General features: G+C 50.4%; 3 protein-coding genes across 6 annotated transcripts in view; 2 read left to right on the top strand and 1 right to left on the bottom strand.

Moving 5' to 3' along the window:
- kcnd2 (potassium voltage-gated channel, Shal-related subfamily, member 2) overlaps nt 1-6492 on the top strand; it is a 10425-nt gene extending 3933 nt beyond the window's left edge. Inside the window, exons 2-7 of one of the 3 annotated variants that reach the window (XM_057022390.1) lie at nt 660-822; nt 1148-1243; nt 2186-2275; nt 4611-4666; nt 4738-4875; nt 5358-6492. In XM_057022390.1, the coding sequence (XP_056878370.1) occupies nt 660-822; nt 1148-1243; nt 2186-2275; nt 4611-4666; nt 4738-4875; nt 5358-5466 (652 nt within the window). In that variant the 3' untranslated portion in view covers nt 5467-6492. The remainder of the gene's footprint in view (nt 1-659; nt 823-1147; nt 1244-2185; nt 2276-4610; nt 4667-4737; nt 4876-5357) is intronic. The other 2 variants (XM_057022391.1, XM_057022392.1) reach the window with 2 other exon arrangements.
- A 1705-nt stretch (nt 6493-8197) lies between these two features.
- Nucleotides 8198-12609, bottom strand: tspan12 (tetraspanin 12). 2 transcript variants are annotated; one of them, XM_057022400.1, is made up of 9 exons: nt 12218-12609; nt 11127-11467; nt 10733-10815; nt 10507-10642; nt 10363-10428; nt 9940-10047; nt 9509-9652; nt 9086-9249; nt 8200-8938 (listed from the first exon to the last, which is right to left on the bottom strand). In XM_057022400.1, the coding sequence occupies exons 2-9, from the start codon at nt 11190-11192 to the stop codon at nt 8836-8838; spliced, it is 870 nt and encodes a 289-aa protein (XP_056878380.1). In that variant the 5' UTR covers nt 11193-11467; nt 12218-12609; the 3' UTR covers nt 8200-8835. The 2 variants fall into 2 exon arrangements, with proteins under 2 accessions (XP_056878379.1, XP_056878380.1); XM_057022399.1 differs by having other exon boundaries at nt 8198-9249.
- On the top strand, nt 12030-15628 carry ing3 (inhibitor of growth family, member 3). The gene is made up of 12 exons (XM_057022397.1): nt 12030-12188; nt 12330-12401; nt 12770-12870; nt 12965-13030; nt 13186-13282; nt 13351-13422; nt 13528-13644; nt 13716-13879; nt 13960-14150; nt 14395-14587; nt 14820-14858; nt 14934-15628. Exons 1-12 carry the CDS (start codon nt 12161-12163, stop codon nt 15048-15050), a joined length of 1257 nt encoding a protein of 418 aa, XP_056878377.1. The 5' UTR covers nt 12030-12160; the 3' UTR covers nt 15051-15628.
- The last annotated feature ends 3 nt before the right edge of the window (nt 15629-15631 follow it).

Here is a 15631-nt window from a genome sequence, read left to right as displayed (position 1 = left end):
ATGGTGATGGTGGTGGTGATGATGATGGTGGTGATGATGATGGTGGTGGTGATGATGGTGATGATGGTGTTGGTGATGGTGGTGGTGATGATGGTGATGATGGTGGTGTGATGATGATGGTGGTGCTGCTGGTGCTGATGGTGCTGGTGGTGATGATGATGATGGTGGTGGTGCTGGTGGTGATGGTGCTGCTGGTGGTGATGCTGGTGATGGTGGTGCTGATGGTGATGGTGATGATGATGATGGTGATGGTGATGATGGTGGTGGTGATGATGGTGCTGCTGGTGATGATGATGGTGATGGTGATGATGGTGGTGATGATGGTGATGGTGGTGATGATGGTGATGGTGGTGATGATGATGGTGGTGATGGTGATGATGGTGGTGATGATGGTGGTGATGATGGTGGTGATGGTGATGATGATGATGGTGGTGGTGATGGTGATGGTGATGATGGTGATGATGATGTGATGGTGATGATGGTGGTGATGCTGGTGATGGTGGTGATGCTGATGGTGCTGGTGGTGATGATGGTGATGGTGATGATGATGGTGGTGCTGCTGGTGGTGGTGCTGCTGGTGCTGCTGGTGGTGCTGGTGGTGCTGCTGCTGCTGCTGGTGGTGATGATGATGATGAGTTAATGACGTCTGTCCTGTTCAGATATGGTGACATGGTTCCAAAAACCATCATGGGGAAGGTCTTGGGTTCCATCTGTTCCCTGAGTGGGGTTCTGGTCATCGCCCTGCCGGTTCCTGTCATCGTGTCCAACTTCAGTCGGATCTTCCAGCAGAGCCAGAGAGCCGAGAAGAGACGAGCTCAGAAGGTGAGAATCAGGGTTAGGGTCGTTGGGTTATGTCACACATACAGAGAACATGACCGTTACCAGCAGAAGCCCAGTGGCCCGGGAGCATCTTCTGATGTCTTCTGACAGAAGTTTGCATTTAGAACGTTGCCACATCATGGTCGGACCTCCTGTGAAGAAGATTAAGAAGCCTGGACAGACCTTCAGGATAGAACCTTATGTTCAGAAAGTCATCCCATCATTTTTGGAACACCATGTGGTCATGAGAGACCTTCAGGTCAAAACCTTGTCCTGGTCCATGGGGACCTGGTGTTCCAGACCTGCCTTTGTGTCTGTTTACCAACAGAAGACCAGGCTGGCGAGGATCCACATGGTGAAGAGCGGCTGTGCTAACGCTTATCTGGAGTTCAAACAGAAGCAGCTGGTTGACCTCAGTGACGAGGTAACACTCAGCATTCTGCTGATGACTGTGTGCTAACTTTGGGTGCTAACTGTGCACGCTAACTTTGGGTGCTAACTGTGCATGCTAACTTTGGGTGCTAACTGTGTGCGCTAACTTTGGGTGCTAACTGTGCGCGCTAACTTTGGGTGCTAACTGTGCGCGCTAACTTGGGTGCTAACTGTGCATGCTAACTTTGGGTGCTAACAGTGTGTGCTAACTTTGGGTGCTAACTGTGCGTGCTAACTTTGGGTGCTAACTGTGCGTGCTAACTTTGGGTGCTAACTGTGCGCGCTAACTTTGGGTGCTAACTGTGCGTGCTAACTTTGGGTGCTAACTGCATGCTAACTTTGGGTGCTAACAGTGCGCGCTGAAATCCTTTCTCTCTGCATCCTTTTTATTCTTTTGGTTGATGGCAACATTTTCCACTCATGGTGGTTTTATAAGAAGCGAGGAATAGGCCCCTCCCACTGCAGCATGTGCCATACAGGCGATTCATCTGCAACCAACACTGGATTCAACCACTTTCTGTGGCTAGTTCACTGGAGATGTGTCTTCGAAGTGTCTTCATTCCTTTTCCCCATTAACCACGTCCACTCACAATTTATTAAGTCCACGATAGTTCTCAGACACCAAAGACAAAGTTCTGCCTTCATGAGGTGTTGAGAAGAACAGGAGCCAGAAAAAACCTGGGGGCAAGAACCCATTTCCTGTAGGTAATAAGGATGTTCTAACCTTCCGTCTCAGAATCGTTTGTTATTGGTTTGTCAGGGTTCTTTTAAAACTGTATCTGACACTTCTGTTCTAAGATCATCACCCAGACCTGAAGGTCCAGTTCGGTTCCTGCTCTGGTTAAACAGACAGTAATGCTTAGGTCCGCTAGAGTGGTTCAGGATGGGAGGTTGCCGGACTCGGCTGGACTCAGGTGGGGGTTTTTGTTTACAGGCTGTCAAAGAACACGTCCTGGTGAGTGGGACTGAGCCCCATGTGGAGCTACACCATCACCACCTCCTGCGGTGTCTGGAGACGACCACGGTGAGAACACAGAACACTCCTGCTGTCCTAACCCTGACCCTCACCCTGACCCTGACCCTAACCCTGACCCTGACCCTCACCCTCACCCTCACCCTGACCCTGACCCTGACCCTGACCCTGACCCTGACCCTAACCCTCTAACCCTGACCCTCACCCTCACCCTCACCCTGACCCGACCCTGACCCTGACCCTGACCCTAACCCTGACCCTGACCCTCACCCTGACCTAACCCCTAACCCTAACCCTGACCCTGACCCTCACCCTCACCCTCACCCTCACCTGACCCCTAACCCTAACCCTCACCCTCACCCTCACCCTCACCCTCACCCTCACCCTCACCCTAACCCTAACCTCTAACCCTGACCCTCACCCTCACCCTCACCCTCACTCTGACCCTAACCCTAACCCTAACCCTCACCCTCACCCTCACCCTCACCCTCACCCTCACCCTTACCCTAACCCTAACCCTAACCCTCTAACCCTAACCCTCACCCTGACCCTCACCCTAACCTAACCCTGACCCTGACCCTGACCCTGACCCTAACCCTCACCCTCACCCTCACCTGACCCCTAACCCTAACCCTAACCCTCACCCTCACCCTAACCCTAACCCTCACCCTCACCCTCACCCTAACCCTCACCCTAACCCTCACCCTCACCCTGACCCTGACCCTAACCCTAACCCTCACCCTCACCCTGACCCTAACCCTAACCCTCACCCTCACCCTGACCCTGACCCTACCCTAACCCTCACCTCACCCTCACCCTGACCCTGACCCTAACCCTAACCCACCCTGACCCTCACCCTGACCTGACCCTGACCCTCACCCTCACCCTGACCCTAACCTAACCCTCACCCTCACCCTGACCCTAACCCTAACCCTCACCCTCACCCTGACCCTGACCCTAACCCTAACCCTAACCCTCACCCTCACCCTGACCCTGACCCTAACCCTAACCCTCACCCTCACCCTCACCCTGACCCTGACCCTGACCCTCACCCTCACCCTGACCCTCACCCTCACCCTCACCCTCACCCTCACCCTCACCCTCACCCTAACCCTCACCCTAACCCTAACCCTGACCCTGACCCTGACCCTGACCCTGACCCTGACCTGACCCTCACCCTAACCCTCACCCTCACCCTAACCCTCACCCTAACCCCTAACCCTGACCCTGACCCTGACCCTGACCCTGACCCTGACCCTCACCCTCACCCTAACCCTAACCCTGACCCTCACCCTCACCCTCACCCTAACCCCTCATGGTTCCTCATGGAACTGTGGAGCTGGAGCCACACTTGGAGGGTGACAGGCCAGGAGCCAGGTCCTATCTGTGCCCATACAGCTGATGACCACACTAGGGTTCCTGGCCACGGCTCATTCCATTTACAGCTGGCGACCCATCGGGACTGAGCCAGTCCAGAGTGAACCGGGCTGTGCCATCTGCGTAATGTAATGGGCCAAGTTGCTACAAGGGCACCATCCCAGATGGATTTGTTTATGTGAACAGGAACTTTGTCATTGGGTCAATGTTCAGATCAGCTGGGATGCAGCAACAGAACAAAGCGACATAGTTGGGAGGTGGCTTGGATCAACCCAGGATTCACTCATTCTGACCCACATGGTGGGCAACAGGCTGCTCCGGGGCGGGATGGGGGATCTTCTTGGTCCCTGATCCATTGACTTGTCCTAAAATGAATCCCCCTGACAGATGTTGAGCATGTGCTCCCCTCAATATGAGCCTGGGCTCACCAGCGTCAAACCATGTTGGTGCGGTGGTCCAACTCTCAAGTGGAAACTAATTTCATTTCTTTTGTTATCATTGGAACCAGAGGGGGCGTGTTCCCCTTCTTATCTCTGGGACTCATGGCTGGGTTGGCTGAGGGTCAGAGAGGGGAATCTCCCTCCTGTGTGCTCATTTACATATGTATTAGAGGGCGTGGTGAGGGAGGAGCCTGGCACTCAAACATGTGCACGTAAGTCCACCTGGATTGGGATCAGGCGTACGCGCACCTGGATTGGCATGAATGCCATGTTTCTGTCTGGAAACCAGGCCCCTGGAGTCAAGAAACCCCAGAGCAGTTTTACCCAGTCTATAGGGCCCTCTTGCGGCAGGCTACGGGACTGCAGGTGCTGCTGCTCAGTGTCGCGTCAGTGACCCGTCTGTGGTTGTGCTCATGACACATCACTACTATAGATCAACAGGTCTCTGCAGCCGTAGCTAGCAGGCAGCTACAGCCACGCGTTCTAATATGGCTGAGATGGGGTGGATGTGGTGGGGGCAGGGTTAGCGTCACAAAGGTTGCCAGTGATGCTCTCTGACATCGTTGCAGAACCACCAGTTTGTGGACGAGATGACGTATGAAGTCGCTGCAAGGACAGGAGCCAGGTGAAGGCCACTTCTAGCTCCTCCCCTATATCCTCATCTTCTCATCACAGCCTGATCACATGCTTCACTAGCAGGAAAAGGAAGACCTTCAACATCCCAAATGCCCAGATGAGGTTTGGTCTTCAGGGAAGCATCCCGGACCGGAAATTGGCCCAGATCAGGGAAGGATCGCCCAATAACAGGTACACAAACCCGGATTGCTCTCTGAGGTCAGTGAACCCGTGAGGGTCGATTTGGCACCGTTTCTCCAGTCTCCAATCCAAGATCATAACCACGTCCATGTCAGAGGTCCTGCTCAGGGGGCGTCTTCTTCTTTGTGGGTGTGCTTGAAGTCACATGGCTAATGTCACCAGACGGAGGTTACGGTCAGATTCTACTCTCATTAGCATGAGGATGAGGAGCAACATTGGTCATCTTGTAGCACTTTACTGCCTTTCGCTTTGCTTTCAAAATGAAGAAGACATTGAGACTTTCATATGTTCCATCTTCTAGAAACTGGGGTAGGTTTTCTGGTTTCTACAGGACACTGAGCTGTGAGTCACTGTGAGGTTCTCAAGTAGTTTATGGGAGCATTTGTCAGTCCAGAGCCGTTTCAGGTGTTCTGACGTAACTGAAGATGTTCCAGAAGTCAAAACTAGTATGTCTGTTCCCTGTCCTTGCTTCTGTCCTAAGCTCTGTCCCGTCTCTCCAGTCCATCCAGCCCGAATGTTACATTTGAGGAGGCACTTTGTCTAAGCTTGGACCAGCCGGACTCACCGACCCAGACCACAGCCCGGACCAGTGCCCAGGACATGGACTGACTCAGCTCTGGCACCTTCTCCCAGATCAGCATGGTTCAGATATCTCCTCTCTAGACTGACAATTAGCTTGATCTTGCCACATATCCTCTGATGATGTAGGCTCTACTGGCTTTTGGGAGCTTCCATGGCAAAAATAGTACCCCTGGATATCTCTGAACCTTCTTCTGCTGCCTCTTTTATCGTCTTGTGGAGGCCCTTCCATGGAGCATCCTGTGTTTTTTCTTTGTGTTCCAGCTGGCTATTGCTGTCGGCGGGGTCGCACCCTTAACCCTAACCCTAACCTGGGGCCAGTATGCCTCAACCGACAAAAGCCCTTCCTCCTTCCTCCGGCGCTCTTCCTCGGGGACACGAGCACTGTCCGCTTGTTCTTGATTCACTGTAGGAATGAAGTCTGGGTTTGTGCTTTTGAACACTTGGTTTAGTTCCTTTATGTTGCCTCCCACAAAAGACAGAAATAATGACACATTTTCTATTGCTGCCGGAGTCAAAATCCAGATGCTTTCCAATGTGCAAATTCCAAAACGTAGCAATACTTCGCCGAAAATATACACACAACATAAGTACACACAGAGCATGAATGCAATAGACAAAATCAACTTTTAAAGCAGAACAACATTAGTTTAATTTATCAAATGTTGCTGACAAACCTGAATTTGCATGTTTCACTGTAGTGAAGCCATCACAGAACACAAGCTAAGGCCCTAATTAGCACTGGTGGCTAACCAGCCAGCTCATTGACTGCACACAGAAAACAACATAACCTTCTCAATCTGCTTGTTTGTTCAAAGTGAGCCCATCATAAATGAACAAAGTAACCCAAAAAAGCAGCTTCCAACAGCTTCATGGTTGAGTCGAGGCAACTCTCCTCCATCACTCACTGGTTGGTGTCATAAATAATATCCTAACCCTAACCCTAACCCTAACCCCAAGCCTAACCCTAACCCTAACCCTAACCCCAACCCTAATATCCTAACCCCTAACCCTAACCCCAACCCCAAGCCTAAGCCTAACCCTAACCCTAACCCTAACCCTAACCCTAATATCCTAACCCCTAACCCTAACCCTAACCCTAATATCCTAACCCCTAACCCTAACCCCAAGCCTAAGCCTAACTCTAACTCTAACCCTAACCCCAACTCCAACCCTAACCCCAAGCCTAACCCTAACCTAACCCCAACCCAACCCTAACCCTAACCCCAACCCCAAGCCTAACCCTAACCCCAACCCCAACCCTAACCCCAAGCCTAACCCTAACCCCAACCCCAACCCTAACCCCAAGCCTAACCCTAACCCCAACCCAACCCAACCCTAACCCTAACCCCAACCCCAAGCCTAACCCTAACCCCAACCTTCTCCCACCTCCTCCCACCCCTAACCCTAACCTCAACTCTAAACCCAACCCTAACCCTCTCCCCAACCCTAACCTCAACCCCAAACCCAGCACCCTTCTTAACCTTAAACCCAACCCAACCCTAACCCTAAACCCAGCACCTTTCCAAGCCCTAACCCCACCCTAATCCTAACCTTTTCCCACCCCTTACCCTAACCCTAACCCTAACCCTAACCCTAACCCTAATATCCTAACCCCTAACCCTAACCCCAACCCTAACCCTAACCCTAACCCTAACCCCAACTCTAACCCTAACCCTAACCCCAACCCCAACCCTAACCCCAACCCCAAGCCTAACCCTAACCCTAACCCCAACCCCAAGCCTAACCCCAACCCCAACCCTAACCCAACCCCAAGCCTAACCCTAACCCTAATCCCAACCTTCTCCCACCTCCTCCCACCCCTAACCCTAACCTCAACTCTAAACCCAGCACCCTTCTTAACCTTAACCCAACCCCAACCCTAACCCTAAACCCAGCACCTTTCCAAGCCCTAACCCCAACCCTAATCCTAACCTTTTCCCACCCCTTACCCTAACCCCAACCCCAACCCTAACCCTTGCCCCAACCCTAACCCTAACCTTAACCCTAACCCTAACCCTACCCTAACCCTAACCCCAACCCTAACCCTAACCCTAACCCTAACCCGAACCCTAACCCTAACCCTCTAACCCTAACCCTAACCCTAACCCCTAACCCTAACCCTAACCCTAACCCTAACCTAACTCTAACCCTAACCCTAACCCTAACCCTAACCCTAACTCTAACCTAACCCCTAACCCTAACCCTAACCCTAACCAACCCTAACCCTAACCCTAACCCTAACCCTACCCTAACCCTAACCCTAACCCTAACCCTAACTCTAACCCTCTAACCCCTAACCCTAACCTAACCCCTAACCCTAACCCTAATAATATCCTAACCGTTTGAGTAAACTACCTCCAGTCCTTCCCGTTTCTTCCACTATGTTCCTTGACGGCTGTCGTGTTTGTAGCTTGTCTTGATATTGCCTGGATGGCCTATGGTTCCTCTGAGCACCATCACAGGTCTCCAGGTTACACCTGTTCTCTGGTCCAGTGCTGGAAGTTCATCTTCTCCTCTCTACCCCACAGCTACAAATCGTCTGTACCTCGTTGTTGGACCAGGGTATCACCTTACTTTGCCATGACAATTTACTTTAGAAAGTAAAGGTATCCAGTTTTCTGCATGTTCTGATGGATGGATGGATGATGGATGGATGGATGGATGGATGGATGGATGGATGGATGGATGGATGGATGGATGGATGGATGATGGAGGATGGATGGATGGATGGATGATGGATGGATGGAGGATGGATGGATGATGGACGGATGGATGGATGATGGACGGATGGATGATGGATGATGGATGGAGGGTGGATGATGGATGGATGGATGGATGGATGGATGGATGGATGGAGGGTGGATGATGGATGGATGGAGGATGGATGATGGAGGGTTAGGGTCGTATGTTTGCTACCGTCATGTTAACAGCTGACTAGCAGCTGTTAGCTTAATATGCTAAAGCTCTTTTTCTGCTGGCATGCTCAGACACGTTTGGCTCATTAAAAGTCGTGTCTGTGTCCACTTCCTGTCTCTTCTTCTCATCAGATCACATCAGTCCAGTTGTTGATGCTGAGCCACATTTTTAGTTCACGCATGTACAAGTCTCCAACAGGAAGTTGGAATTGTTCCTTCACTCTGTGTTGATCCATGAAATGATGGTGGTGATGCAACGTCTCACAATAAACCTTCTGTCAACCTGGAGCATCTTTTCTTCTGTTGGTACCTAAACTAACACCAGCACTGTTGTCATCTGTTACCATGGAGACCACATGGAAACACCTCTGTAGTGTTCCTAAGCTCTGGGGGAATAAGTTCTAATCAGGGCAGCTCAGGTTTGGGATCAGATCTAATCTCCAACCGTAGCTGAGTCAGTTGGGAGTTGGTGGATCCAGGTTCAGGTGAGGGTCCAGGCCTCAGGTGAGGGTCCAGGCCTCGGTGGGAGGCGGGCCGAGTGATCCGGTGGTGATGCACCAGACCTGTCCACTCCTGGACCAGACCTGTCCACTCCTGGACCAGACCCGTCCACTCCTGGACCAGACCTGTCCACTCCTGCACCAGACCCGTCCACTCCTGGACCAGACCTGTCCACTCCTGCACCAGACCTGTCCACTCCTGGACCAGACCTGTCCACTCCTGGACCAGACCAGTCCACTCCTGGACAGACCTGGCCATAATAAAGAGCCCAGAGCAACATGAGGGTGAGTGCCATGGCCAGAATCTGAGCCACGCCCATGGCCACGCCCAGGAAACGTAGCACCTGCAGCTGCTCCGTTCCTTGAATAAAATTGTAGATCTTTGGTCCACAGCCCTAAAACATCCAGAGAGCCTCCGTTAGTTCTGGTTGACACAACATAATCCTAACCTAACCTCACCTGGGTTGAGTTAAGTTTATGTTTTCATCTGGGGTACAAAAGGGTAGAAATGTACAGATTCAAGCTCCTGCGGTGGAAAAGGGGCTTTTGTTTCAGTACTCAAGCACACCTGTGTCCACCTCTAACCTATATGCACCTGTAGGTCACTGATAAACACAGCAGCAGCTTCAGCACTGAGAAGGGGCGGAGCCTCACCTCTTGGTGGAGGTCACTCAGGTCACGCTCAAAGGCCACATGAGCACATGCTGGATACGGATTGGAGCAGCAGGAGTCAGGTGGCCACTCCATCTCTGTCATCTCCAGCCAGTCAGTGAAGTAGATCACCCCGCAGCATTTAAACTGGGACAGGTAGGTGGTACACCTGTTAGCACTGTCTGTGGGCTACATATTGGTGGACCAAGATCCTCGTTCTGCTCGCAAAGTGAGGACATTTTTAGGAAGTGAGGCCATTTTAGGTCAAAGGACAGTTTGAGGGTCAAGATGTGGTTTTAAGGGTGAGGTTTGAATTGGGTCAGGGGGCAAGTTGTGGGGGTTAGAGTTAGGGTTAGGGGCAGGGTAGTACATTAGGGCTATGAAAGTCCTCACAATGATAGAAGGACAAGGTTGCGTTTGTGTGTGTTTGTAACCTCTGTCTGGAAGCTGTTCCAGGTGTGTGTGAGCCACTGGTAACGCTGCAGCCCAAAGTTTGACATTTGAGACTTGAGACTGACCATATCAGAACGCAGAACTGTGACCTGGACACACACACACACACCCTGTACAGTCAAAACAGTGATGCCAACAGATCAGCCCTGTGTGTGTGTGTGTGTGTGTGTGTGTGGTGTGTGTGTGTGTGTGAGAGAGAGAGAGAGAATCATAGAGCAGCCTCCTGCTGCTGTCTCTCAGATTTCACCTATTCTTAGGACCAACTTAATGTTCTGTCTTATCAGCTGCTCTCTGATTGGTTCAACTGAGACTAATAAATTTGTAAGGAGCCAAAAATAAATAATTTTATCACTAACATCTGTCAGTGAAAGTCACAAGTAAACAGCAGAAATGACATTTCTCACCTGCTTGTAGGTCCAAACTGCACTGGCCAGCTCCACACAGACGATGAGCAGGAGACAGCAGAAGTACTGCAACACACACGTTAACATCCATCAAACACACACACACACACACACACACACACACACACACACACACACACATACCCAGCACAGCAGGAGCAGGTCACACCTGAGTGTACCACAGTAGCCCAGCATGGCCACTACAATGAGGAGGCAAGACGTTGCCATGACAACAGGATGAACAGCCGGCGTATAGGTGAGGACAGCAGCCTCCTCTAACCTGCACACACACACACACACACACACACACTTTCTGGTCATGGTGGTCATGTGACTGAAAGGTTCTGTCTCAACAGTGTGAGAACATCACCTGGTGTGGGCTGTCAGGGTTAGGACGGTGTTCAGGGGGTCCCTGATCCATGCTGCCAATCCCAATACACACGCTGACATCACCTACACACACACACACACACGCACACACACATGCACGGATGGATCAGTTTCTGCTGCCTACAAATAACATCTGAGTATGTGAAGCATGTTGTGTCACTCAGTGGCGCCCTGCTTTGGCTGCAAACATGAGAAAAGGAAACCACCACTTCTTCTCCACCTGCTCTTTTATCTGTATGATTTGGAACCTTAGTGCGAACTCGATTAACACATTTAAACATCAATTAAGAAAAACAAATCAATCTCAAATACAGAAACACAACTCCTTTAAAGTCCAGGTGCTGCTTCAGGTGGAGTCGAGCAGTGATCCTCACCCAGAAAAGCAGGTTCAGCGCATAGAGCAGATAGCGTAAACACGTCACAGCATCTTCCCGCGCCATTCCATCCGGTACCAGTCTGGATCAGCTGAGCCATGACCTCATGTTGTGGAGGGGGAGAACCCGCTCGGGTTCTGACTGTGTCCTGGTCCTGCTTTAAATGCAAACTCAGTGATGGGAGAAGTCTGCAAATACGCTCAGGTCACAGAGCGAGGAGGAAGTTCAAGCTGCATGTTAGTGCACGTCAGTGCATGTCAGACCCAAGACTGGACTTCCACTCTGGTTCTTCTTCAGTTTATTTTAGACTCCACCCCCAATCTCTCCAAGCAGAAACACAGCTGTATGTGTGTGTGTGTGTTGTGTGTGTGTGTGTGTGTGTGAGAGAGAGAGAGAGAGAGAGAGAGAGAGAGAGATGTGGTTTAGAACTGGCTTTAGGTCACGGTTTAGGGTTAGGGACCTGATAACCATATTTGTTGGAATCCTGGTTAAACAACACAATACAAAATGGATGGATGGAAATTTTCTTCACAATTTTCTTAACAAAGGCCTTTTATCACTATCACTACTTTATTCTTTAATAAAGAATAGGATCAAAATCTGTCATTTTTCTCATGAAGGTTGTGTTTTATACACTACTTAATTTTCAGTTATCAATATGCCCGTCAATAGAATACAAATGAAAGATTTACAGAATTACATTCAAAATCGCATGTGTGGACATTTAACTAATCAGCCATATATACAAGTTTTATTTTCACTCTATCTTGTTTTTTCAATAGTTCTTTGCAACGAATATAACAGGAAATTCGACAGGGAAATGGAATTTTTCACATAAAACTACATTTCACACAAATCAATCCGACCCAAACTCGTCACTCGACTTCCGTGTGTCTTAACCAATCAGAATACGGGGAGAGAGTGCGTCATCTTTTCTGACGTTGATGTTTTTCGAAGGAAAGCAGCGACAGGCGGCGCCATATTGAAAGAGCTAAAGTGTTGGATAAAGCGCTGAAAACGACAGCTTGAGCACCATGTTGTACTTGGAGGATTATTTGGAAAGTAAGTGTTGCTCAGTTAAAATGCAGTACCGGCGTAAGTCGCGCCCGTTGCCCTCAAAAATATGGGCTTTTCCCGTCCTCTGTAGCCAGGGCTGTTAGCCTAGCCTTGCTAGCTCGGTAACCGCTTTTTCTTCTTCGGCAGTGATCGAGCAGCTTCCCATGGACCTCCGCGACAGGTTTACGGAAATGAGGGAGATGGACCTGCAGGTTCAGAGTACGTACCGCCCCATCGCAGAACCGCACCAACCGCCTGAACACGCGGAGGAAAGCGGTGACACATGTTCACAAGCGTCGGCACTAAAGTGCGGCTAAAGTCACACTTTATGACAAAAGCGGACTTTTGGGAACTTCACTGTTCAGTTTTACTTCAGCTCAGAGATCCAGTTGCGTTGGTTCTGGGTTGCGTCTCTCAGCGCTATATGAATTAGGGGATTTTAAGATCTTTAGTTGACAGTTCAGCTGAAATCATAGACATACAATTTCACACATTTATTAAATCTGCCAGCTTTCTCCATGATGGAAGTTGCTGGTTTTCTAAATGCCTTTGGAGGATGTCGCTGACTACCTTCTGTCTTGGTCCAGATGCCACCGACCAGCTGGAGCAGAAAGTCAATGAGTTTTTTGTGAATGCCAAGAAGAACAAACCAGAGTGGAGAGAAGAGCAGATGGAGGTCATTAAGAAGGTACAAGGATTGATCGGCAGCTCATCAAACAGTCTTTTAACCTGAAACTGGGATAAAATCCGACTCCCAGTAACAGCTCGTGTCCATGTTCCAGGATTATTATAAAGCTTTGGAGGATGCCGATGAGAAGGTCCAGTTGGCCAATCAGATTTATGACCTGGTGAGCTGTGTGTCCACATCCCATAACACGCCAAAGCACACTCATGACTGGTGTTGCTACACTTTGGTGTTCTAATATTCAAATCTTTGACTCTGTCTTGAAGATATCTCAGGTATGGTTCGGCTTTAATGATAAATATCTTCATGCTTTATCAGGTGGACCGACATCTGCGCAAACTGGACCAAGAACTGGCCAAGTTTAAGATGGAGCTGGAGGCTGACAATGCCGGCATCACAGAGATCCTGGAGAGACGTGAGTTTCACTCAGGGCTTCTGTAACGCTTTCTTCAAGTGTTCTAACTCCCCCCTAAACATCCTCAGGCTCTTTGGAGATGGACAGTCCATCTCAGCCAGTCAACAACCATCATGTCCACTCTCACACCACTACAGAGAGTAAGTAGAAGCCACGGCAGCATATCATCAGCTGATGTCTGCCCAGCCTTCACCGTGTCAGGGTGCTACTGGGGTGTGTTTCATTTTCTCTCCTTATTGGAGCAGAGAGGAAGTACAGTACTCCCCTTCACCACACTACAGAGCACATCCCAGAGAAGAAGTTCAAGTCTGAGGCTCTGCTCTCCACCCTCACATCAGATGCCTCCAAGGAGAACACTCCAGGTAAGGGCACGGTGGGACAGCCTCAAAGATGTGTGTGTGTGTCTGTTAACCGCGTTGTGTGTCGTTTGCAGGGTGTCGCACCAACAGTACGCCCTCATCTGCCAACAGTGTCTACAGCGTGAACTCCTCTCAGCCTCTGGCCTCCTACAACCTGAGTGCTTTGCCTGCTGGGCCCGGGGCAGGAGCTGGGGCCATAACCATGGCTGCTGCTCAGGCGGTCCAGGCCACAGCGCAGGTCAGAACCCACCACCAGCAGCCTTGTTGCTGAGCCCGCCTTGGTTGCTCGGAATTGGCAGTGATGTGTTGTGTTGCCAGATGAAGGACGGCAGGAGAACGTCCAGTCTGAAGGCCAGCTACGAGGCCATCAAGAACAATGACTTCCAGCTGGGCCGGGAGTTTTCCCTTTCCCGGGATGGAACTGGGTATTCCTCCTCAGCTTTGGCCTCCACCCTCACACAAACCCTGGCCCCCAACACCACCTCTGACTCCAGGGGCCGCAAGTCCAAGTAAGACCTGAGTGGTGCTCATCAGCGTGCCAAAGAAACACTACAGAACTTTCAGTCTGTCTTCTCTCTTCTCATCTTCTTACTTTAGCTGCAACTACTTTTGTTCCTTGAAGTTCGGTAGTGTTTCTTATGGAAAAAGCTTTCTTCTTGACATTCTGATCAAACATCATGTTGTGTTGGAAGCACGTCAGAGGTTTTAGACCTAGACCAGATCTGATCATCGCCTGTTCTTTCTGTTGTCTAGAAGCAGCATAAAGTCTTCCAACCACCAGTCATCTTCATCCTCCTCCTCCTCCTCGTTGTCATCTTGCTCTTCATCATCAGCATTGGCTCAGGAACTTTCCCAGCAGGCCTCGGTGCTGCCAGAACCTGAGGCCAACAGCCAGGTGGACTGGACTTATGACCCCAACGAGCCTCGCTACTGCATCTGTAACCAGGTAACCAAGGCTGGAGCCACAGCTGGAGCCACCCAGCTGTGGACCACCATCGCCCCCATCCTACCGAGGGCTGTGGTGGGAGGGTATCACACCGTGTTGTATAGGTTGAGATGTTTGTAGCTGGGTTCAGCCCCTCTTCAGGGCTCTTGTTCCACTGTGGTACCGTCACAGATGACTGAAATGATTGGCAAGAGAACTGTGGTCATTGTGTGACTGTCTTTGATCTCGACAGGTGTCCTATGGCGAGATGGTCGGCTGTGACAACACAGACGTGAGTACAACACGTTAGCGGAAATATCAATATTGATCCGATCGGCTGTGATGATGCATCATTGATCTGTTTCAGTGCCCCATCGAGTGGTTCCACTATGGCTGTGTCGGCCTGTCGGAGGCTCCCAAAGGCAAGTGGTACTGTCCTCAGTGCACGGCAGCCATGAAGAGGAGGGGCAGCCGCCACAAGTAGACAACAGCAGCAGCCATGTTGGATCGGACCACAGGTCCATTTCCAGCAGGTTTGAGGCTCCTGAAGACGACACTGGATTAAACCATCCTGCCCTGAGCTGAGGGTCCGAATCCTGAGCACCAATCAGACATTTTCATCATTCCTCTTCATATTAAAGATGTGAGCGCCCCTCTTTACCTGTCAGCTGTGTCTGACACTCATCATCCAGGTGAGTTCAGGTAGAGACCAGACCAGTGGGGATCCAGACTGAAAGTCCAGTCCACCTGGACAGGTGAGGCTGATGATGGTGACCTGGAGCTGGACTGATGCTCCATCACATTCACCACTCTCAAACTTACTGGAAATCAACCCCGGCTCATGTTAATCTCAATTTTTAGTTTGGATCTTGTGTCTCAAATCCTTTTCTGGGGTTTTTCCAATAATCTTCCATGTGAGAAAGGTTTCTGTGATGCCAAAACTCTGTGTGAGTGAGTGAGTGAGTGAGTGAGTGAGTGAGTGAGTGAGTGAGTGAGTGAGTGAGTGAGTGAGTGAGTGAGTTACTGTGGAAGCGCTCAATAAAAAGTTCAGACATTTTTGTATTT

The sequence above is a fragment of the Takifugu flavidus genome, chromosome 22 (genome assembly GCF_003711565.1).
Source record: "Takifugu flavidus isolate HTHZ2018 chromosome 22, ASM371156v2, whole genome shotgun sequence".
NCBI classification, from domain to species: domain Eukaryota; kingdom Metazoa; phylum Chordata; class Actinopteri; order Tetraodontiformes; family Tetraodontidae; genus Takifugu; species Takifugu flavidus.
The sequence above is the reverse complement of the archived record's forward strand: the minus strand, read 5'-3'. Positions and strand labels throughout refer to the sequence as shown.